At 37.5% G+C, this 25447-nt stretch overlaps 4 protein-coding genes and 1 non-coding gene across 6 annotated transcripts in view; 2 read left to right on the top strand and 3 right to left on the bottom strand.

The window, feature by feature from the left end:
- Positions 1-2387: 2387 nt before the first annotated feature.
- Positions 2388-5321, bottom strand: mief1 (mitochondrial elongation factor 1). Its single transcript, XM_048199312.1, is given in 5 exon segments — positions 2388-3205; positions 3208-3490; positions 3892-4154; positions 4867-5047; positions 5175-5321. Coding segments are annotated over 5 exon segments (1407 nt in total). The 3' UTR covers positions 2388-2672.
- Positions 5322-6653: 1332 nt separating this feature from the next.
- On the bottom strand, positions 6654-9295 carry LOC125273715 (MIEF1 upstream open reading frame protein-like). 2 transcript variants are annotated; one of them, XM_048199350.1, is made up of 3 exons: positions 9151-9240; positions 8168-8351; positions 6654-6910 (listed from the first exon to the last, which is right to left on the bottom strand). In XM_048199350.1, exon 3 carries the CDS (start codon positions 6864-6866, stop codon positions 6654-6656), a length of 213 nt encoding a protein of 70 aa, XP_048055307.1. In that variant the 5' UTR covers positions 6867-6910; positions 8168-8351; positions 9151-9240. The 2 variants fall into 2 exon arrangements, with proteins under 2 accessions (XP_048055307.1, XP_048055297.1); XM_048199340.1 differs by lacking the exon at positions 8168-8351 and having other exon boundaries at positions 9151-9295.
- A 5325-nt stretch (positions 9296-14620) lies between these two features.
- On the top strand, positions 14621-21354 carry si:ch211-256m1.8. The gene is made up of 3 exons (XM_048199363.1): positions 14621-14933; positions 15057-15455; positions 16918-21354. The coding sequence occupies exons 2-3, from the start codon at positions 15186-15188 to the stop codon at positions 20794-20796; spliced, it is 4149 nt and encodes a 1382-aa protein (XP_048055320.1). The 5' UTR covers positions 14621-14933; positions 15057-15185; the 3' UTR covers positions 20797-21354.
- A 1657-nt stretch (positions 21355-23011) lies between these two features.
- Positions 23012-23083, bottom strand: trnac-gca. Its single transcript has one exon. It is a non-coding gene; the product is annotated as a tRNA-Cys (tRNA).
- Positions 23084-23286: 203 nt separating this feature from the next.
- mpst (mercaptopyruvate sulfurtransferase) overlaps positions 23287-25447 on the top strand; it is a 2860-nt gene continuing 699 nt past the window's right edge. Inside the window, exon 1 of the mRNA XM_048199374.1 lies at positions 23287-23914. Within this exon, the coding sequence (XP_048055331.1) occupies positions 23326-23914 (589 nt within the window). The 5' untranslated portion in view covers positions 23287-23325. The remainder of the gene's footprint in view (positions 23915-25447) is intronic.

The raw sequence follows: 25447 nt of genomic DNA on the forward strand, positions 1-25447 counted from the left end.
GTTGCTTGTTTGGTTTGTGTTTAGCTCAAACATTGTATTTCGATGGCTGTCAACTGTTAAAGTTTTCAAAGTAAGTTCAAGGAAGTTAATGTCTTGTAAAGACACAGGGAAATGTCATAAAGTGGTCATTGCCATAAACAAGTTGTCTGAGAACTGAACTAAATTGCTAGAATGTGATTTGTTGAATCCAATGTGGGGGAAAACCAGTACAAGCAGGGTTTTTTTCCAGATCTTTATTTGTAGAAGTTCCTCAAATAGCTTTATATAAATAATAAAATTAGATTTAGAAATGGCTGATTACAAACTGGAGTTTTTATATATATATATATATAAACAAGATATTTCTAAAGCTGATTTCATTTGATTGCATCTCTAACCCTACAGAAAGAGAGACAGGCAAAATGTCCATCATATGACACATGGGACATTCAATTTGACAGTCTGATGTGCCACCATATCAATCTCTAACATGAACAACCGCAACAAATGTTGTTTTATAATTCTTACCTTAGGCTGAACTTCTGTCATTCCACTGAAGTTAATTTGATTTCCCTTCAACAGATCTAATTTCAAAGTCATGAAAACTGTATGTGATTGTGAACATACACTACCAAGTTTGGGGTCAGTACAATTTTTTTTTTTACATTTTTGAAATCCTGTATGCTTTTTAAAAATAAATATATAAATAAAAATAAAAATATTCCCTGTTAATTTGATCAATTTAATGCATCCTTGCTGAATAAAAGTATTAATTTCATTAAAAAAAAAAAAGATCAGCCCCCAAACCCCCAAACATCAGCGCAGTGCTGTATATCAGCTATTGGAATAACTGAACTCATTGAATTAAAGACTTGAACAAATATCACAATAACACTGTAAAACAGTTTTACTCCATTTTATTTTTTTTATTTTCATCCTTTTCTCTGTATTGCAGCACAGAGACCAGAGGCACAAATCACTCCTACAGAATAAATGATACAAAGTGCTGTTTAATAAAAATAAAAATCATCAGGAAATAAAGAAACAAGTACAGAAGCATCACATGCAAAGTTCTAGGCTGAACTGAACTCCACTAGCAGATATACTTTGGATTCGGTGCTGCTCTTTCATATCATTTCGCTAGATAAATGTCTATCTGCTACATTACACAGGTTGACACAGGTGCTCCGGTTACACAAGCAAAATAAATACTTCGGTACACGTGATCTCCTGGCTGTGAGTTTTGGCGTTTCATAGCAGAGATGTAGCCTATTTTATATTTTGTTCTATCAAACGACACGCTCCAAGCACAAAGTATGATCATAACAAGACATACATAAATAGTTTCACACCTATTTTTGGTTACATCTGTACAATCAGTACAAAAATACTAAAATGTCTCTGTTTTATTAGGCTATTGTACATCTTTTGCACACAATACCTTTCGGTTCATCCAAACATTCCTTATAGCCCACACATCCTCATACAATATATAGACAAGAGGGGAAACATCCTTCCATTTCTGTTTTCCTAAATCTTTTAAATGATTCTACAGATTTAAGGAGGTCTGCATGGGTTGTCTTGGTTTATCAGGCAGCTTCAATACAATAAAAATCACATCTGCTCTTTGTTTAGCCATTCTAAAGTCATTTAAAAAATTTTTTGATGATTAATTCAGGTGTTTAGCTTCTCATTTCAGCAGTGTCTAATAACCCGTTTCATCACATTTCTATGAGCGACCTTTAAGAGTATGAAGAAAAGCAATGTATGCTACATTACCAACAAATGAAAATGCTTACATAACATTACTCCATTAGCACTGCTTATAATACTAGTAAAATGTGCTGTCAAAAGAACCAACCGCAATACAAAGTCGGTAATGAAATTTTACAAATATGGCGCTTTGAGCGCTGTTGAGTGGATTCGTAAACACCTCTGATTGGCCATTGTGTTCATGTGCTCATCAGATATGTATGTGATTGGCTACAATGATCAACGCTGATCAGTGTAGCCAATCACAGACATGTCTGATGAGCGCATCAAAACAAAGGCCAATCAGAGGTGTTTACGAATCCGCTGCTCAGCGCTCAAAGCGTCACATTTTTAAAATTTCATTACCGACTTGGTATCGCAGTCGATACTTCTGACAACACTATAAATTGCTTTTTTTTTTTTTTTTTACTTTGTTTTTCTTTGCAATTAATTTTGAATAATGGACAGAAATAATCTGTAAGCATTCATGAACAAAGCAAGGAAATACTGAACCATGTGCCACATAACAAAAAAACAAGAGAACATAAAACCATGAATTTATCAATGTAACATGCCAAATTACCTCCATGGAATTTCAAAGCATTTAACGGAAACATGGGATGACAGTGCCCGAATTCATAATGAATATCACATACTGATCAATGAAGTTCGAATCGGATCCTCCACTAGATATATAGCCTTCATGCCACTTCACTGTGCATTAAGAAAGCTAAAAAACACCTAAATGATATATGAAGGGCCATATAAAATATGACCAACAGATGAGTTCATAGTACCTGAAAATAACTGCTGATGGTATAATAGAAAAACAACTGAGGTTACTGATCTACTCAGAACAGGACACACGTGAAAACATTGCCATTGTTTTGGTTTGTGTATGAACTGTGGACCAAACTGTGGTAGTGTTTGTGCATGAGTTGTTAAACAGTTCTCAAAAGGCTCTCTGGGTCGGACAATGCGCAGTAAAGCGTGTATCCCAGTTCGTCTATTTCCTGTGGCGTTAGCTCACAGAACAGATTGACTTTGAGATTTAAGATGCTAGGTAGCCTCCCAGCCTCTAGGTGTCCCACTAGTGCACGAAGCAGCTGCATAAAACGGTCAGCAAGTGCTTCCTGAGTCCAATCACCCTCCTGTTCGCTCAGAAGGAGGATTGCGTTAGTAAGCTGGCTTGCATTTAATCGTGTTAACGCTGGATTCAGTTTACACACGGCTTTAACAACTTTAAGACATGCGCAACGGCACCCGCCATCTTCCTGATCGAGGGCACGTAACTTTGCCGTTTCCGCCACGCGAAAACTTTGCCGCCACAGGTTCTCGTGCCGTTCGGCAGCCAATCGATGCGGTTTGGCGATCAGCGAGACACCGTCCTCCATAACAAGCAACGGGAGGAAGTCCACGTAAAGGCGACGGTCCATTTCGTACTGCACTTCTAGCGTAAGCGTTTCCGATGGGACACGGGTCGAATGACGTAATCTAAAACGCTACCGATGGCGGGCCAGTTGATGGAGCCGGCGACGAGCTTCTCGAAAACTTCTAGGACGCTCTTTGGGGAAAGGTAACCACCCACCATGCAACGGTCCCAGTAACTGCTTCCACGCGGGAAGTACTCAAGGTTTTCCCGACGAACCAGCCAGAAGCCTGGAACGTTCATGATGGTGTCCTCACCAGGAATGGGTGACCAGAGATTCTTCTCAAGGATCATGGGTACCATCAGCTGGGCGTGATCAGCAGTCACCACCTAAAAATAAAATGAAAAAACATGTCACTGCTTACACAAAAATTGTCAGCATTTGACATTTTCCCTCTGAAACGCTGAATTTACTGTTTATATACAACGCACAGTGTTTCCGTAAATGAACAAAGCAGGTAAATACGAGTACTCGATTAGTCGGTTGCTAAGCGTCTAGCTGTAACATTCTAACGCTGTATCGTTTCACACTCTACAAGTTTGACACCACAAAAGCGGTGCTAACCCTGCTCCGGAGCAGGATTTCATAACCCCGGTGCTAACCCAAACCTCTAAATTACAAGTGTGAAACGTTCCTTTACCCTGGGTTAAAAGCGGTGTTTAGAACAACGATAACCCAGGGTTAAATGCAGTGTGAAAAACCCTTCTGAATGTTTCCCCTCTGTTCTCACCTGGAGGTCGTCATACAGACTGCCGCTCAGGTACATTTCTCGTAATGGCATATCAGGTAGTTTGGCATGGAGGAACACTCGGAGCTCCGCACAGATATCCAACGCGGCACGGCGAGCTACGGCCTGCTCGTCCGAGGGGATCGCCACTCGCTCATGAAAAAAGGCCCAGAGGTGTTCCTGCAGTGAGAGACGCAGCCGTGCCCTCTGGAGTTCAGCCTTACCAGAGCTGCCGCCACCACGACCCATAACACGATGTAAAGAATCTAAAATAAAAAGCAGAAGAAAACATAAAACAGACTTAAATGGCATTGATCTAGCATATTTAATTAATCAAACACCTTCCAAAGGTCAACACCTGGTAGATTCATTCTACTCAATCACAACACACAGCCTAAAACAACACAATCTTTAGTTTTTCACACACAGATTGATACTAGGCTTGGGCTATGATGGAGGAGAGATGGCACAGGATGGTGAACTAATCATTCAACAGCTGACTGATTAGTGAGGTAGATTCTGAATATTTCCATTGCTTACTTGACATTGATAATTCATTGATAACTCACCAATTAGTCAAAATGATTATGCACATCCTTAACGCCCAGAAAACGAATAAAGGGGCTACAGAAACCTACAGTGTGTTAGTTAAGGAAGGGTTTAAATACCCACTGAGCAAGTAGAGAAGACACTCCGTTATGTACAAGCCTGGTAAACAATAAGGATACAGGTTAGGATAGGATAAACTAGGGATAAACCATGTCCATGGTGGCCCAGGATTAAAAATAAATAAATTAAACATTCAAAAGAATGAAAATGAAAAAATAACTTTCCTCAAATCTATGAAAATTCTTAATTCAATAATATGAAATAAAACAGAATTAAATTTAAAATAAGGGGTAACTGACATTTTGAGGTCATCAGGGAATTGAAAGGCACAAGTTGTCTCATGGTCTTTGCATTGAAGAGATTTATTACCTGGCTTGAAGGAGCTGGAGGAGGTAGGGAGCGTCTGTAGAGAGCGGCTGATGTTCTGTTTCATGTCATGGTTCAACGTCCGTGGCGACGACCCCAGCCAGCTCGGCTCCTCCCAGCTTCTCCGTCCTGACGGTTCGGCTTTAGTGGGACTGGATGGGGCACTGAGAGCCCGATCGTACATCTGAGACAAACCAAACTTAATTATAAACCTATAATAATTATAATAATAACAATATCATCATATACACATGAAGATCACAGGAAATGTGATTCCTTAGGACAGCATTACATCATGTTCCTGTACTCACTCTTTTGACCGCCAGTGTGGCGATCCCGAGCATGGCTGCTCCCCCGACTCCCAGCACCAGCTTTGCGTTTGAGAGCACAAAGTCGATCGCTGTCCCAAGCCCATTGTCGTCTTTCTTCCCCTTCCGATCCCCGTTCACTCCTGCCATCGATCTTTCCCTCTCTCTCTGAGATGGAGCAAGAAAGCAGGAAAAGAAAAGACAAGAAATGGATTTTTTCATCAACTATAAGTTGTGTAAGATGCAGAGCTTACATGCAGTTTACTTAGTGGTGACATCACGTGAGTCACAATGTCACATGACATGTTCCAGTTATGTCAAAAAATAGCTTGTGTTGTTATTGGTCAGAAGTTTAGACACAGTATGGCGACAATAAGGACTGCCTGATGGCCAGCGTGAAAGACAATCGGGGCAGTTTGGGAATTTGTAATTGGTCAATTGTGAAATATGTTAAATATATTAAAAATGTTAACAGCTGATAGAAACCAGATGTGCATCAATATACAGTAGAGGTGCATGAGGTCTTAAAGTGACAGCAGCCAAATATCCCTGTGTCCTTAATGTTAATCAAACACCAAAAGAAAAAGAAAAATCACTCACTGCTCTTCATTGAATCACTTTTGTAGCTTTAATAAGGATTAATATTTAATTTATACAATGAAGACTGTATCCAGTGTTATTTTACATTTGATTATTCCATTTCTGTAATATTTCTTACATGAACACTACTGTTAGACCTACCTGAAAATCTTAAAGCACTGTTTATTTCATTGCTTTACTTTATTTGTGCCATCGCTTGTAATTTGTTTATTTGTTCTTTTATTACTGACTGTTTACTTGTCTTTCATAATGTTTGAACTTCATATTAGATATGCTAGCAGTTTTTGCTGTAATATCAGGAATTGTAAAATTATACCAGTCTAGTTTTGTTGTCATAACTGTATATATTCAAATAAGAGGTTACGTGGGTTAAAAATAAAAACAATTAACTATTTTTATTCACTAGCTGGGCCAGTAAAAATCTGAACCAGAAAAAATCCTTAACATTAAGCTCTTTTTTTTTAAAGTTTTATTAATATTTTAAATTAGCTTTTGTTTTTATTTTTTTCAGTTTTCATTTTAATTTCAGTTTAATTTTTTAGCAATGTTGTTATGTGCCTTTGTCATGATTAAATATGTCTATTTAGGTATTTTTATTTGATCTTTTATTTATTTCCAGGGAGCAATTTTAGTGCTTCAATTCAGGTGCCAATGCAATATTTCTAATTTTGAATTCATTTCAGTTTTTCACCTAATATTCATATTTTATTTCAGCCTCATTCCAATTAACAAAAATGTTTTTAACAGTTGTAGTTAATGATAACAACCCCAGTATAGACATTCACCTCCTGCGGCTGCAAGCTGCCAACAATGTTTCAAATGCAGAAATGCTCATTTTACCGGCTTTCAGGCAGACTGTCTGGTGCTGATGGGCCACTTCTTCTACACCAAGCCGCCCAGCCTGCTGTTGAGGAAGAACTGGCCTCTCTTCAGCGCGTCCTCCCTCTCTGCTGGGGCGTTGAGGGTCTGACAGCGTCTGAACTCTCGGGTCACTGCACGCCGGTAGTAATCGCGGTCGGTGTACTGTAGGTGTTGACCTGCACGGAGCAGAGCTCGGTACAGCTGCAGCACGGCACTGCGGGACCAGCCGCCCATCAGGGAGGGTTCAGAGCGGGCAGAGACAGATGTCTCACACGCACCTGGAAAAGAAGATGCACACTTTAAAGCCGGCATGAAACGGAAGTTGCAATAGCCTTTTCTTCCCTATTCTGAAGTATATAGGTTTTCAAAGCTGTAAACTTTCCATGGGAATTAACGGGAATATATGGGAATTCATTGGAATAAACAGGGAATTTGCAAAATTACAGGTTAGCCTATAACAGGGTACTTAAATGTAGTTGAAAAAAAAACATCTTGCAGCATAATTTTGGTTAAAACAACCAGATTTAATGCAATTTCAGTTGAATTTTTACCCTGACATTCACACAGCACACTATTTTCTGCAAGGCTATTGAGGCCACACCCCCTGCACGCACTGTGCATTCCCCATAGGGCATTCCCCCAGTCCATAACATGCACATTTGATCAAAAATACAGAAAAAAACAGTAATATTGTGAAACATAACTACAATTTAAAATAATGGTTTTCTATTTTATTATACATTAAAATGTAATTTATTTCTGTGATGCAAAGCTGAATTTTCAGCATCATTACTCCAGTCTTCAGTGTCACATGATCCTTCAGAAATCAGTCAAATATGATGATTAGATACTCAATTATCAATGTTGGAAACAGTTGTGCTGCTTAATATTTTTTATAACCTGTGATACTTTTTTCAGGATTCTTTGATAAATAAAAATGTAAAGAACAGCATTTATTTAAAATAAAAATATTTTGTAACAATATAAACTACCAGTCAACATTTTGGGGTCAGTAATTTTTTTTTTTTTTTTTGAAAGAAATTAATACTTTTATTCAGCAAGGATGTGTGAAATTGATAAAACAAAAAGTGATATTAAAGTGATATTGTTAGAAAAGATTTCTATTTTGAATAAATGCTGTTCTTTTTAACTTTTTATTCATCAATGAATCCTAAAAAAAAGTATTACAGGTTCCAAAAAAAATTAAGCAGCGCAACTGTTTACAACACTGATAATAACTGAGTATCAAATCAGCATATTAGAATGATTTCTGAAGGATCATGTGACACTGAAATAAACACATAACAATTGCTGCAATAAAAATATTTATTTTACATATTTACTAAATTAGAATTAATTAATGTTATGACCAAACAAAATGTTTATATTTATGTTTGTATATTATATAAATTTATGTTATTTATGTTTGTATACGATATATAAATTTCCCAATTTCCAATTAATTCCCGTAAATTCCCATAAATTCCTGTTAAGTTTCCAAATTGGAATATTTCCAAAATTCTCGTGGAATTTACCGGAAACTTTCTGCCCCTTTGCAACCCTAGACGTATATCCAAGTGAAACGGCTTCTTGAATAAGAAAACAATGTAAGGAGAGACTTGATTTTGTGGTTGTGGTTTGCTATTGCTGTGATGTCATGTGAGTGACAGGTTGCCCCGCCCTCACGCCAGTAAACACATCATCAGAGAAGAGATGTCACTGAAAGAGGGAGGGAAATTATTTTGATTAAGGATTATGAGGGCACGAGAATTTAATAAAATAATGATGTGCACAGTTAAATCAGTTAGAATAAACACTGCAATATTCCATAAAAAACAAGAATTTAATTCAATTTCATGGTGACTTTAATACCACCCTTTGGATGGACGACAACAGGTCACTGAACACACCAAAGTGTTGTGGTAAATGCGGTCATAATGCTATCAGAGATTCAGTAATAAACAGCTGACACACCCAAACCGCATTCAAATGACCACAATTCAGCGCTCTTCTTCAAACTCAAAACAAAACACATTATTATTGTACCAGACCAGTGCTGGCGCGTGCGGCTTCTTGACCACATTATCAGTCATATGACCCTGTAACGAAGCGTGCAACATCACAGCACTAGTCACTTATGATCATAAAATGTTGGTGTTTTTAAAAATATATGCATCACATTTGAATGCCTTGATTGATACCTGAATAAGCTGACTGAACTATCGCCTTTTAACTACTGCGATTCCCAGTGCAATAAAACCTGCTCCACACTTAATATTCAGGAATATCAGGTGAAAATAAAAACAATAGTTTGTACAGTAATAACGATATCTCCGGGTAACTGTGTATGAAAACGAGACGTTTACAAGCAGAGCTGCAGTTATTTTGCACGCTACCGTTAGCTAGCCTCATCTCCAGTGACCTTCTTTAACTGTGTAAATGTGCCAATAATCTTAACCGCTCAGGTATCACATGTTCTATAAACTCATATCCGGAGACAACAGAAACTTTTACTCACGTTTGAATTAGACAGGAAATTAATGTTTGGCTTGTCAAGGGTGGAGGAGATCAGCATTCAGTGAAGGGTCGACCAAATGCCGCTCCGGAAGAAGATAATTAGTGAATACTTCCGGTTTGTAACAGGGGCTGTGGCTCAAAAATAGTGTGCTGACTATTTAGTTGGCATTACCAGTGTATTTCGGGACTTTCTACAATGTATCATGGGTTTTTAAAAATAAAATATTGTTTTTTAATACCTTTAAAATGCTTTTATTTTACCCTTATCCAGGTGAAAAAATACTATAGTCATTTATAGTAAATACTATAGTGTTTTTGAACCATACTATAGTAAATTGAAGAATACTGTATACATAATAGTATTTACAACACTTTATTAATGAACGCTACAGCATACTGCAGCATAAACTATAGTGAACTGATAAACTGTAAAAAATACTGTAGTATACTTTAGTTTTACTACAGTAAACTGTAGTGTATTCATTGTAGTATAATATACCCTTTAGTTGTAGAAAATTTAGTACAGTATTGGGTAAAGTAGTTTGTTTTTATTACTATAGTTGTTATATTAACAGCAACTATAGAATTACCACAACAAATTAATTCAAGTACTTTACTATAGTATTTTTTCGCCTGGGTATCCAGACTTTAAATCTTAAATAATAAATCTCTATTATGAAAATAGTAATTATAAACATAAAACACTTCATTATTTATTGTGTGAAACTTTAAAATGCTTTTTATGTGTTTTATTTTACTCTTATCCAGACATTAAATCTTAAATATTGAATCTCTATTATGAAAAGAGTAATTATAAACAAAACATTTCAATATTTACTGTGTGAAATTACATATTTGAGTCTTTATATTACAACACAGTCAACAAAGAATAATTCTGACCTGAAGTTTTATCAAAAGTTGTCAAACGATCATGCCAAACAATCAAAGTGAAATATAAAATTTCATGTGTGAAAAACAAAAGAGGTAAATATCAAAAATATTTTTTATTGTTCCTTTCTAAACAGACTATAATTGTGTCAAATTATGCATTATCATTTAGATTGCTTATGAAACTAGCCTTACCAAAACAAATGAATAAGATTTTTTTTTTCTTCCAAAAATGTAACATGCTATATTAAATACAGAATCTGTACAAACGATTAATGGACTTTGTTAGTTGACAAGTTAAAACAAACAAACAAAAACGAGTGAAAGTGTGTTCTAAGATTCACAGGAAGCACTCAGGAACCCAATCTTCAAATTCAAGAAACACTAAAAGAGGAATAATGTAACAACATAATAATATAGCACAATTTTTCAAGGTATGCCTGATCAGGACGTGTTCAGCCTGAATGTCACAGTTGTTCATTATCTGGATGTCTGATAACAAAGGGCACCTGCAATTTCACTAAAAAATAATTTGGCCTTCCTCACGTGAGACACACAAGATTACTCGCTCAATACATTCTTTGTTCAGATAGCAGGAGACACTCGCACACAACAGAAATCATCACCACACAGCACATCACATGACATGTTTTAGGCTTCCATGTCTGTTAGGAACTCCTAATCCTTCATCTACCATCTGATGTCTTTTAGTGAGATAATGAAACTTCAATGTCCTTTACAGACAACCTGATTACAGTGTGCAAAAGTTACCTAAATGTCCAGATTATATTACTGTCATAATATGATATCCTAAAACTGATGAATGAGAATATAAAGTAAGACTGAGCTAATTCAACTTAAAGTCTAATCACATTTTGCAGGTTATTCTGAATGACGGCAGGATGTGAATGCAGAAAGAAAATGATATGTGTGCATAGGGCATCAGATTAATAATCTACAGAGAACAAGACTGTCATTGAACACACCGTTACATTTCATTCCTTTCATTTCCTCTATTTATAAAGCACTTTACAACTACTTCATAGCTCAAAGTGCTGACCAATCATGAAAAAAATGTAAATGGATATAAAAACAAATATTACATTACATCAAAACACCACACAACAAATCAACACACCTGTATATACAGTAGCAAATCTGTTTAAAGCATGCATACTAATAAAGATCATCCACACAGAAAATCTAGAAAGGTCAATTTATATAGACTTGACTTTAAAATAGCTTCAGCTGGAGTCAGAATAAAACTGTAGTATCAAAAATGGTTTTCAGTTGTAGAAATTATAAATAAGGCTGATACTCTTTTATTGCATATAAAGAAAAGGAATGTCAGTGTGACAATATTCCTGTTATACTGACCATGTCTATTGGGAGACAGGAAATTAAATTCCTTAATTGGAATCACTAGGTTCAGATTACGGTCCTCTTCTTGTTTGTTCACTGCGACAAAAGGTTGTTGCACACTAGCTCTCATCGCATTGACTAGTCGACATATACTTTGGAAGTCTTTACTGCTCTGAGGTGAGTTAAATGTTCATATATTGTTTTTTGCTTAATGTTTCTTTTCAGATATTAAAATACAAAAGTTTGTTGGAAAGAAAATTTAAATAACTTTGCACTGAAAATCAGAAAATGGTGTCAACCAAACTTTAAACCACTATGTGCAATGATTTGTTAGTGTACTATATATAAAAATGTATATTATTCAATAATACATCTGAACATTTAAAAACTGATGTACACAGAGCCAGTTGTGTTTTAAATCAATAAATGAATGGTAGATGGAAGCTCAATCTGGAAGCTCATTCATTTGCCCTCACAATTCTGTAATTATGCATTGTGAGGTCATGATTTTACTTTCTTGCTTTTTTTTCTTCTAAAAACAGACATCAACTTACTTGCAATATACAGCTTAAATGTTGTTGGATTTTTTTCTTTCAAGATCAGTGGTTTGATGTTTTTTTTTTGTTTTGTTTATTTGTTAGTTAGTTAGTTAGTTAGTTAGTTAGTTAGTTTGTTTAGTATTTGTTTGGACAGCCACAAAACAAACAAAATCTTTTTTTCTTTTAGAAAATGTATACAAATATATCCTGGCTTCATTTGTGATTGAAAAATATTTTGAGAAATACTGGAAAAAAAAAAAAAAAAAAAAAAAAAAACATACATGCATACATTAGAATAACAAATCTGTATGTAAAAAGTATTAAGTTCCTTGCAAAAAAAAAAAAAAAAAAAAAAAATCTTCAACAAACTATCTTGTTTGGTTTGTCTTAACTGGCTTAATTTATCAAATTTCACAACCTGGCCTGGTATAGGATGGTTCAAGCTGTTTTAAGCAAGACAGTGCCATGTTTTGCAGGCAATTACTTTTATAAGAATATTGTATAATTCTTTTTTGAATAAGGAGTATGTAAATGTAGATTTTATTAAAAATAATGTGTGTATATATATATATATATATATATATATATATATATATATATTTTTTTCCCAAGCACATTTTACCAATTCCAATCCACATCAATCTTAATAACTACTATTAATATTGTTTTTAATCATTTATAAGTGATATATAATTGTTCATGAAGGCTGGAAATGAAAAATGCCTTATATTCAGGTGTGCAGAATTATTAGGCAAGTTTTCTTTTACAGGCAAAATGAGCCAAAAAAGAGATTTAACTCAGACTGAAAAGTCAAAAATTATTAAATACTCATGAGAAGGACGCAATACTAATGCAATACTAGAAATTGCAAAGTTAAAGCATGACCAAGGGACAGCAAAATGCTCATTGGGTCAGCGGGGTCAGACAAAAACAGGTGGAAAAGAAAAGACACGTTAACTGCAAAATAATTAAGAATTATGTGTGAAACCATCAGGAACCCTTTAGTCTCCAGCGCCACCATTTTCCAGAACTGCAACCTACCTGGAGTCTCCAGAAGTGCAAGGTCTCAGGATCTCAGAGACTAGAGATGGATAAGTTAGATGGACTAAAAGTAAACTCCCACACCTTACTGCCAGATTCTGGATAAATTCTTCAAACAGTGGTACAAGAGGATGTGGTGCTGGTCCTTCAGGAGTCACTCTCAATCTGTCTGTCTATAAGCCCTATTAAAACCCAGTCTTCATGTATTTTATAACACTTCAGCTTGTGATTCTTATCAAGTGCAGGTCATTTTTTAGGATTCTTTAGCTAACCTAAGTCTCTGAGATCCTAACACCTTGCACTTCTGGAGACTCCAGGTAGGTTGCAGCTCTGGAAAATGGTGGCGCTGGAGACTAAAGGGTTCCTGATGGTTTCACACTTAATTCTTCACCTTAATTCTTAATTATTTTGCAGTTAACATGTGTCTTTTCTTTTCCACCTGTTGTTGTCTGACCCCGCTGACCCAATGAGCATTTTGCTGTCCCTTGGTCATGCTTTAACTTTGCAATTTCTAGTATTGCATTAGTATTGCGTCCTTCTCATGAGTATTTAATAATTTTTGACTTTTCAGTCTGAGTTAAATCTCTTTTTTGGCTCATTTTGCCTGTAAAAGAAAACTTGCCTAATAATTCTGCACACCTGAATATAAGGCATTTTTCATTTCCAGCCTTCATGAACAATTATATATCACTTATAAATGATTAAAAACAATATTAATAGTAGTTATTAAGATTGATGTGGATTGGAATTGGTAAAATGTGCTTGGGAAAAAAATATGATCAGAAAATCAACTTGCCTAATAATTCTGCACTCCCTGTATATACGGCAGAGAAAAAGTCATGAAATGTAGTTTTTCTTGCAGAAAATACAGCTGTCTCAAAATCGTACTTACATGGGTGTTGTTCTGATTTAAAGTGAATGAATTCAGTAGTAATCAATCACATGACGTGATCAAGGTCACCTAGAGTGAACTTCCATGTCACCAGGGTCCATAAATGGAAAAAAGAAAGGCAGCATTACAAGAGTTACAAAAAGAGACGGAGCGTGATTAAATCAGCCAAAATTGAATTAAACAACTAGGAACATGCAGCATGAGACATATTCCCATGACAACTGGCTATACAAATAGCATCCTATTCCCATCATGGCCAAATGACCAAAAAGTATCCTGACAGAAGTTAATTTGGAGTATCTATGTTTAGAATGTGTAAATGCCATCAAGTCATCATGTACATTCATCTTTAAATGTGTTGTTTGCCTTTGAAACATTTGTAGAGTTAAAGTACATTACCAAACCACACTGAGACTTTTGTGCTGTAAATAAGACAATTTATTAAGCCATGTAATGAAATTATTGAATTACACATTACAAAAAAAGTCATGTGTTACATGTACCCTGAGAAAATACACTGGGTGTAATCATACAAACATGGTATCAAATTTAAATCACATGACACAACTTAAGCATGTGGTATAAAGTTTTATGTTTTATCCTCTACTCTGCAGGATGGCGTTACCTGATTATCCAATTCCAGAACTGGATGTTACTCTCCAGGAAGCTAGCCGGGTGCTTCAGCTCACCTTAAATCCTGACCAGTACCAACACTATAAAACTGCCCTCTTTCAGCAGAGAGATGCACTCCAGGAAGTCCAAAAACACCTGAAGGAACATGCATTTGGACGTGAGAACTGGGTAACTGAGGAATTCAAAAAGAGGCTGCTCTCCTGCTACGATCCCCTGCCTACTTCCACTGCTATTCCTTCTGTCCTGCCCTCCTCTAAGCTAAAGGGGGAGTTCGCGCAGATAGAGCGGGCTACGGCCCTGCTGTGGGCAGCTGCTAAGCTGTACAGTGAACCATGGCTGGTGGAAGGGGATGTACCAACTGAGCGAACGCAACAGTCACAGGTTTTTGCAGCTAGCCGCCTACCAGGCAAGGGCCAGGATGAGCTAAAGGTATTTTTTTTTCAATTAACCTCCGACTTTTACTATTTTCAGTTACATTAAAAAAGTAAAACTTATATTAATTACATATTTCACTCATCTAAATGTTTAATTTTCTTGGCCTTAATGTTCCAGACATACCCAGACAGTCTTCACGCCATATTGACCTGTCAAGGGGGTATATTTCCGATTCAAATTTTATGGAAACAAAGTTCAAGGGAATCTCTTTCTCCTTTGCCTCTCAATGACATCTACGCCCAACTTATGCATGCAATGAGTCACCCAGAAGCGGCCCCAGAACAAGACTCCTGCACTATATGTGGTCTGTCTTCTCTTCATCGCCAAACCTGGCATTCTGTGAGAATGGATATCTTAAAGGCAGGGGGTGAAGCAGCAGTTTCACTTGAAATGATGGAGAGTGCCATTCTGGCTGTTTCCCTGGAAGACCGCCCAGCTCCAGCTGATCTTGCAGAAATACTTAATACAGTCCGACTAGGGGAGAAAGATGGCAGATGTTTGAGATACTATGATAAGGTATGTAAAAAAAAAAAAAAAAAAAAAGGATGTTTATACAAATAGAACCTTATAATTAGTACTGTTTTGCAGTAATCATAATTTCCTATGCTAATTGGTATTTGACAAATTTCAGAAATGAAGAATTCCATCACTTTTTAAATTCCATGTTTTGGAATTTTAATTGGATTGGTGTCCAACATGAAGTTGAATTGGAATTTTTATTAAAATGACACAAATGTACTTTTCTGCTCTTCAAAGAAACACAAATTGTGCATTAATAATTATGTGCCCTTCGACCATGCAAATCAGTTCTGAATAATGCACAACCCTGCTGCTAATTTAATTTTTTTTAAAACGTATTTAAATGTTTAAACGTTTTTAAAGGTGCCATAGAATCGAAAATTGAATTTACCTTGGAATAGTTGAATAACAAAAGTTCAGTACATGGAAATGACATACAGTGAGAACAACTCCATTGTTTCCTCCTTATTATGTAAATCTCATTTGTTTAAAAGACCTCCAAAGAACAGGCGAATCTCAACATAACACCGACTGTTACGTAACAGTCGGGATCATTAATATGTACACCCCAAATATTTGCATATGCCAGCCCATGTTCAAGGCATTAGACAAGGGCAGGACGTCTGGATCTGTGCACAGCAGAATCATCAGACTAGGTAAGCAAGCAAGAACAATAGCGAAAAATGGCAGATGGAGCAAATAATAACTGACATGATCCATTATATCGTGATATATTTAGTGATATGTGTAAATTGTCTTTTTAAATGTTTCGTTAGCATGTTGCTAATGTACTGTTAAATGTGGTTAAAGTTACCATTGTTTTCTACTGTATTCCCGGAGACAAGAGCCGTCGCTATTTTCATTATTAAACACTTGCGGTCTGTATAATTCATAAACACAACTTCATTCTTTATAAATCTCTCCAACAGTGTGTAATGTTAGCTTTAGCCACAGAGCACAGCCTTAAACTCATTCAGAATCAAATGTAAACATCCAAATAAATACTTTACTCACACGATCCGATGCATGCATGCAGCATGCATGATGAACATTTTGTAAAGATCCATTTTGAGGGTTATATTATCCGTGTGAACTTTGCTTATGCTGTTTAAGGCAGTCGCGAGCTCAGGGGCAGGGAGCGCGAGGAATTAAAGGGGCAGCAGCCTGAATCGGCGCATTTATAATGATGCCCCAAAATAGGCAGTTAAAAAAATTAATTTAAAAAAATCTATGGGGTATTTTGAGCTGAAACTTCACAGACACATTCAGGGGACACCTTAGACTTATATTACATCTTGTGAAAACACGTTCTAGGGCACCTTTAAAAGATAAAATCAAGTACTATTGAAATTAATGGGTTAAATGATTTCCTATTGTAATGCTAAATCAGACTCAAATGGCTGTAATGTTTAGATATGAATGGAAGAATGACATAACTATTTACCATCTTCATCAACAGGTGGTGAACTTGGTGGTTTTTAAAGATGGCCAAGCAGGCATGTTGTTTGAGCATTGTGCCCTAGATGGAATGGTAGCTGGACTTGTCGTTGAACGTCTGTGGCAGCTCTCGGAATCTGAAAACATAGAAATAATAAACACCCAAACCAATGGGTTAGGTACATCCTCAAATGCTGGTACTCTTCTCCCTAAACCTCTGAAAGTGCCATTGAAAGGCATTACTGTGCCGAATCAGTCTGTTCCTAGTCTTCTACAAGCTAGCCAGTCCGTCATGACTTTTGAAATTTCATCTTACCCAGATGTGTTCACCACCTTAAGGGGTCACAGAGGTCTATATGATGCATGGATTAATTTCACTTTGCAGCTGTCCTTGAGGCAAACACTTGGGGATACAGCTACTAGCCTTATCATGGTTACACCTACTCACATGCGTCACTTCAAACACGGCCGCTGTGATCCCACATACTCCACAACTATGAGATCTCACCAGCTTGTTACAGCACTGGCATCCTGCATTGGCCCCGACAATGTTCCCCAGTACACAAATGAGCTTTTCCATCTCTTTCACCTTGCCTTTTTAGAGCATAAAAACCTCATCAAAGCTACAAAACTTGGCCTTGGAGTGGGGCCTCATCTGGCAGCCCTGCGCAGATCTATGTCTCAAGATAACCCACTCAAGAAGTTTCTTGAACCTTTTGGATGCCCTTCGATTTACTTGACAGGATCAGATCTAATGGAGGGAGTTGAGTGTGCTGTAGGTAACGTCTATGCTACAGACCAGCTGGCCGTCACGTATCTAGGCAGGAAAGACAAAGTACGTCTAGTCCTGAATGGGAAGGGTACTTTTGCCAATGTCCTGGGAAATCTCAAAGGAAGACTTGAGTTCAATCTAAAACTAGTAATGCTTCTGGCACTAAGGTATGCCATTGCAGGGCAGATGGGAGCCATTGAATGTCTCCTGCAAGACAATGAAGAAAAACTAGTAAATGGATCTTCAGCGGATGATGCAGTCAGTGCTGTGGAGCAAAAAGGACACAACAAAACCATGAAGCCAGATTTCACTTTAGTGATCCACGGTGGGGCAGGAGAGGAAATGATGTTAAATCAGAAGGTGATTGGGGCCATCGAATTTGCCCTTCAAACAGCTCTAACTCTTGGAGCAAAAGTGCTTTTTCATGGAGGTAGTAGTCTGGATGCAGTACAAAGAAGCGTAGTTGCGTTGGAGGACTGTTTCTTGTTTAATGCTGGTAAGGGATCAGTATATAACCGAGATGGGGAGCATGAAATGGAAGCCACCATTGTGGATGGACATGGGAAGAACTCTGGATCTGTGGCTTGCCTGCGAAGAGTGAAAAACCCAATAAAAGCAGCCCGCTGTGTTATGGAAAAGAGTGTGCACTCGTTGCTGATTGGAGAAGGTGCTGAAGAGTTTGTAGACAGTCTTGGAGAGAAAGAAACAACATTGAAATCTGAGTACTTTGACACCGACATAAGATACAAGGAGTTGCTTATGAAGTTAGGTTATAGCAAGAATAACCATCCTCAAACTGTAGGTGCAGTTGCGCTGGATAAGTGGGGTAAGTTAGCAGCAGCCACATCCACCGGAGGTTTAGTTGGCAAGTGGAAAGGCAGAGTCGGTGACACTGCTATAGTTGGGGCTGGAATTTATGCTGATGAGATACTTGCCGTGACATGCTCTGGTGATGGTGATGCCTTCTTACGCCAAACAGTTGCTCACAAAGTAGCCAGCTTATACAACCTCAAAGGTTACAGTCTCAGACAGGCTTGTCGAGAAGTTATCCACAACGACCTGGAAGAAAAGTGTGCAGGAATTATTGCTGTAGACCATCACGGTGAAGCCGTTATTGAAACCAATGCTGGGGTCATGTTTGTTGGTTCACTGGTCAATGGCATTCCTCGAATTGAGGTTTTAAGACCTAAGAAGGAGTTTATGAATGTGATTTGGGAGACTGATGAATTCGTAGCTCAACTACAGCCTAATCCTTGGACCCCAGGAGCCACTGTTCTCACTCGGAAGACTATTAATGGACCGAGTAGCATCTTTCAGTTAGTGTTACCTGACTACATAGCGATGATGCAGGGGGCACAGACTGTTGCCAATCTCCTTTGCGAGAAACTTGGTGTGCATCGTTGTGCCCTTGTGTCCATGCCAGAACTTGACAAGCCAGCTTACATCAAAGTCTTGCCTCTCCATGACCTAGAACCAAAATGGAAACCTCAATTAGCTGAGGAAATGGAGTTCAATCCTTATGACCCTGGATACTGTAGCTCCAAAAGTGGTCCACGATGTGAAGATACCATTCTTGACCAGGTGCAGGCAAAGATTCGCTCTCGACTCCCGACACCCAATGCCCCTTCTTGCTTTGACTTTCACGGGGATCCTTCTGATACCGGCCTTTTCCCTCGCATTATCCGTGGTGAAGAGCAACAGTGGCGTGTCTGGGAAGATAATGAACATGTAGCCTTCCTTACTCCTTTTCCAAATACACCAGGCCTTACAGTTCTAGTGCCAAGAAAACCTCTTACCAGTGACATCTTCCGTCTGAATGAGAGTGACTATACAGCCCTACTTGTGGCAACACGAAAAGTTGCTCATCTTGTGCAAGAAGGAATGAATGGCCATGGTGTAGCTCTCATATTTGAAGGGTTTGAATTTGATTATGCCCATGCCAAACTGATTCCATTAGTTCCTCAACCTAATGCCCCCAAACACCCTGTCGTGGCTTCTCAGTTCTGCCCAACTTACACAGGATATGTAACATCCATAGATGGTCCTCCAGCTAACAAAGAGGACCTTACAGAGATCCACACCAAGATAACAAGGACTACTCCACCTCAGTCCTGGGAAGACCCCCAAACTCATGCTGCATTAGCCATCAAGAGCAAATGGTATCGCAATCTCTTTCAAATCCAAAACACCCTATTTCACAGCACAGTTGAGTACTTCAACAAGAAATGCAAGTATGCTTATGCACTGACACCTATCACAACTGACACAATTTCCTCTCCAATGGGTCTGGGGTCAGATTCTGAGCCTGTGTTTGTCAACATGTTGGGCCAAGATGTATATCTGGCAGACTCTATGCAGTTTGTTTTAGAGTACTATATGAGGTTTCATGATGGTCTTCCTGGTGCTTACTACGTGTCCCCCAGTTTCAGAGGGGAAGATCCAGACGCTACACATCTCAACCAGTTCTACCATGTGGAATGCGAGCTTCTGGGTGACATGGATGTTGCCATGAGTGTAGCTGAAGGCTATGTTGCCCATTTGACTCAGGCAATGGTAAAGGAACATTCTGACATTATCTTAAACACAGCTGGAACACTATCTCATGCCAAAGAACTACTGAAGAACTTAGAAAAACCTCTTCCAAGAGTACCCTTGGATCAAGCCATTAGCATTATGCCATCCTCTGATTGCCTTGAGTGGGTTCAGGAGGGACAACCACAGTTTGGCAGGAAGCTAACACGAAAGGGAGAAAAAGTCCTAATTAAAAAGTATGGAGGAGCTGTTTGGCTGACAGAAATGGACCATCTTGGAGTGCCCTTCTACCAAGCATATATTGAAGGTTCAGGGAGGAGCAAAGCCAAGGCAGCTGACCTTCTCTTGGGGTTAGGAGAGACAGTAGGGCTTGGGGAACGTCACTCTACACCTGAAATGGTACGAGAGGCCTTACAACACCATGCCGTACCAGAGGACTCATACAAATGGTACATCAACATGCGTCAAGTCATCCCACTTCTAACGAGTGGATGGGGTATGGGCACAGAGAGATACCTGTGCTGGCTTCTGCAGCACAATGATGTCAGGGACATGCAAATCATACCCAGACTGAAAGCCAAAAAGTTTATGCCATAAATGGTATATATGGACTTTCTACAAACACAGGATACTCAGTATTTATATTGACAGTTACAGGGTTTTAGCTTGACATATAATGTATGGAATCAATGCCAAATATACTCTTAAGAATTTTAGCAAGAATAAAGATATGAAATCTTGAAATAAAAGTTATACTATAACTACAATACATTACAGATTGTTTTCTGACAACAGAATATTTTATGTGGAGCTGGCCTTGATTCATTGTTTGATTTACATATTTTTTGGTGTAAATCAGTTTCTGCTATACTTATTGTATTTACAGACTTTGTTTTAGCTAAGATTAAATGTTTGTTTGCAAGAACTGATGTACCTTTCAGAGTATTTCAGAATTTTAAATACCATACTTACATATTAAAACACTGCATTTCATTTTTTTTTATCTCTATCTCTGTATCATCTTTGCTTCTCTTTTCTGATTTAATACTTTCCTAAAATATTATATGAATGCATTACAAACTGGCTTACTGATTTATAAAAATTGTATTATAAAACTCTTATAACATTCTTTCAATGTATAATAATAAAATGCAGATAAATCATCCTTATTGTATTTTATTTGTTTTATCATTAAACTCTTAGCTCATTAAACCAAAAACAAGAATAAGCTTGTCATGGCCATACAAAATATGTGATATAACTTCAATTCTTGTCATGTAGCTGGTCAAATATTTTAAATGAAATATTTTAACACTTGACTGATAAGCAAGAGAGCACATTAAACACTATAGTAATCAAATGCAGACTGATAATTCTACTGAAACCTCAAAAGCATGAAAACCACTAAACAGTTCATTTTGATCAGTATCTAAAAGGATTAGAGAAGTGCTAAAACCTTCAAAACTGACTATGTAATTTTATTCTCATGACTCCCACTGAACTGCATACCTTGTGACAAGCTAAAAAAAAAAAGTCTTTCACAAACTGACAACACTCAGTGAAAGAAAACAGCGCTTCTTTCTCCAACTCACAGATGTCACATAAGGGAAGTAAGCATAAACAACAAAACAAAAAAAATCTAATTAAAGATTATTCTACAATATATAGCTTGAAGCATCCTCATTTGAAAAATATTGGGACATGACACAGCTAAATCGAGATAAAACAAATGAATGAAATAGGTTGGTTAGAAAAGCTTAACTGTCTGTCACCCCTCTTCTACTGAGAGCTAAACCATTATATTCTACAATCATCACAGTGCAGGCATTTGAAGTTCATATGTTTCATAAACCTTGCACTATTAACCCTTTGCATCCATTAAAACATCACTTGCACTTAATTCTTTCCAACATTGTTGTATTTCTGATGTGCTTCTTGCATTTCTATACTGTTAAGAAAAGAAGAATATTTATCTTTCGAATGGAGTTAACTTTTTTGACATCCAGTCATGCATTTGTCAAAAAAAAAGAAAAAAGGAAAAGAAATAAAACTTACAAACTTAAAAAAAAAAAAAAAATCAAATCACTTAATTCTATGCAATCAAATATTTAATACTAAAGCCGGGCACACATTTAACGACTAGCTAAAACATTCTTAAGACTGTGCTCAACATACAGCGATTGTTTCCTGCGACTGAAGCAGATTTAAATACTTACACATGGAATTTGAACACCGACTGTAATCGCCGACTGAACGCAACTGGCTCTGACTGGACGCGTTTGAGCGCGATCAGTCATAAGTATCAATTTACATTCATAATCGGCCTTACAATCGTTAAGTGTGTGCGCGGCTTAAGTGTTTTTACTAAATGGCATTACAATGTACACTGCCCTCCAAAAGTTTGGAAACACCCCTGGCAAATTGTGGTTTTGGATAATATCAGCATAAATCCTTATCATTTTTGGTGCAAATACATTAAAGTAACTTGACATTATCATTGAAGACCAGCAATAATAATTTTTATTTTGATTACATAATAATGGCAATATATACATGTCAAAGTCAGACATGCCCCTTTGCCAGCTGTGATGCCTGGTTACTGGTTTAAACTTGGCCCAGGTTTGTAAAAGATTTTCAGCACACCTTAATAGCGTCAACAAGTGATTGCCAATTAAGTTTAGATACAATGAACCAATTAGAACCCAGTTTAGGTCAGATAGCTGCTAATGGTGGATATTTTGTGTTTAATTACTAAATGCATTGATCACTGAAGATACAAAAAGACAAAACAGAAAAAAACAAAAACTTTACCAGGGGGCACCCGGATTTGAACCGGGGACCTCTTGATCTGCAGTCAAATGCTCTACCACTGAGCTATACCCCCTTGCGGTTCAGCAAAGGATTTCTCTACCATATATTCGCGTTGCTGTTTGTCATATTTCAAATAAAACCCAAAAAAGATTGTAAATATGAAGTTAAATGAGTAAGAAATTAATTTTTTAGATTCTCCCTTTTCCAGTCAACAAAATATCACACCATGGTTATATTTGAGCCCTGATTCATTGCTCGCTATGTTGGCATAGACTGCCGTCGAGAGGTTGTACTGTAGGGGTGCGCGCGAGTGACATGGCTGCTCAAACTCGAGCTCTCGTAGCGGCGCGATGGCTCGCGGACGCTGTCAAAAGCAACCGAGTGGGACCAAATCTGCGGATATTAGATGCATCTTGGTATTTACCTAAAATGAAACGCAACCCCAGGGCCGAGTTCGAACAAACTCACATTCCCGGAGCTTCGTTTTTCGACATCGACGAGTGTTGTGACAAAAGCTCAGAGTTTGATCACATGCTTCCTCCCGAGGGCGAGTTTGCAGACTATGTGGGTAATCTGGGAATAGGGAACAACACTCATGTCGTTGTTTACGATGCCAGCGACTTTGGCTCGTTCTCTGCGCCACGGGTGTGGTGGATGTTTAGGGTGTTTGGGCACAATTCCGTGTCGGTTCTGGACGGGGGGTTAAAGAACTGGTTAAGGGAGGGTCATCCCGTTACCGACCAATATAGTAAACCAGCGCGTGCCGACTTCAAATCGTCCTTTAACAAGTCCTGGGTCAAAACTTATGAAGACGTTTTGAACAACATTAAAACCAATGCATTTCAAGTAGTCGACGCCAGAGCCAATGGACGATTTCGTGGTGTTGAACCAGAGCCAAGGCCAAGTAAGTATGGATTGTTAGTTGTCATGTTAGACAATTATTTCCCAGTACTAATATCTAAACATTATTAAATTAAGATATGTTTACTTGAGGAGAAATAAAAATGACGTCATGAAAATGACAAAATATTAAGTCTTGTTTTCTGAAAAATGTATCAAAATTGTAAGTTTATGCTTAAAAAAAGAAAAAAAAAAACTGCAAATAGGGTAAGACAAATAATCTTGTTTTCCCTTTGAATTAAGTGTATCTTTCTCACCCCGTTGGCAGCTATTTTTTCTAGTTTTAAGCATAAACTCACTTAATTTTGCTACATTTTTCAGTTAATTAGACTTAAAGGTGCAATATGTAAGATTTTCTGTCCGCTAGAGGCCTATTCAAAACAAAGGCGTAGCTTGATGACGCCAAGTTTGAGCGCGGAATCTTGGGACATGTGGTCTTCACCTCACAGCCGGTGCAAAAGAATATGGATTGGACTCGGGAAGAAATCATGTTCATGGATGCGATTATTAACGTTACTGTAGTATGAAGCAGAGCAGGACTGAGTGTTGTGGGAGCTGAACGAGGCCGCTGGAGCGATTGCTCAACACACGCCTCACGAGCAGCGGGACTTTTATTATGCCACAGTCGCTGGCGCTGCTTCCACTTTTCCGGTCATGAGTATGAGGTAACAGCTCTGTTTATCATATTAGATACATTTGAGTGTGTTGAAAATGTTATAACGTTACTATAACGTTCGGCGCCTGCTACCAGACACTTGTTTCACACTGCAGTAAGACAGATCGATTTTAGAATATCATATTAAATGCTGGATGGCTTGTGTTGATAAATGGCATGCAATTAATTTTAAAACATATTGTATGATGGAGAAAATGCTGTATTATTGTTACTAAAATTAAAGCTGCATCTGATTATGCTATGTTAGCTACTTCACAAAAAAGCTTTTTCTCTGAGGCATGGTAAAGCATGGTACTCGCAAAAAATTAAGAAAATTAGATTTAAACAATAAGACTAAACGTGTTGAGCTATATAACAACAATTTGTTTTCTGTCTATAAATGTAAACAGTTGTTCCCTTGTCTTTTAAAACATGTAAATATAAAGGCGTCTTTGGTGTTTCCATGGTTTCTACAAAATAAAACAGGAAACTGAGAGTAACGCGGGTATGACGCAATTGACAGGCGACTCCTCACACGTCCCAGAGCCGTTGTTAAAATTGCAATTTTCTCACGATTTACAAATAATTGGAAACATTTGGGATATTGTAAGTACTCAAGTGAACAAAATATATAACACTGGCCTAGTGGTTTTTGGATATTTTACTGCAAAAATATTACATATTGCACCTTTAATATATTAAGTCATTCTGCTTCTCAAGTAATATCTTGATTTAAGAATGTTTAGATATTTTATGTACCACTGTATGACATTACAAAAGTATATTTTGGCTCAAAACAGAAGAATGGAGTTATGAAAATTAAGGCAGATGCTTTCAGTCTATGAATGCATGCATGCACGTTATCACTTTTACTCTTTGCAA

This window comes from Megalobrama amblycephala, linkage group LG1 (assembly GCF_018812025.1).
Source record: "Megalobrama amblycephala isolate DHTTF-2021 linkage group LG1, ASM1881202v1, whole genome shotgun sequence".
Taxonomy (NCBI): Eukaryota; Metazoa; Chordata; class Actinopteri; order Cypriniformes; family Xenocyprididae; genus Megalobrama; species Megalobrama amblycephala.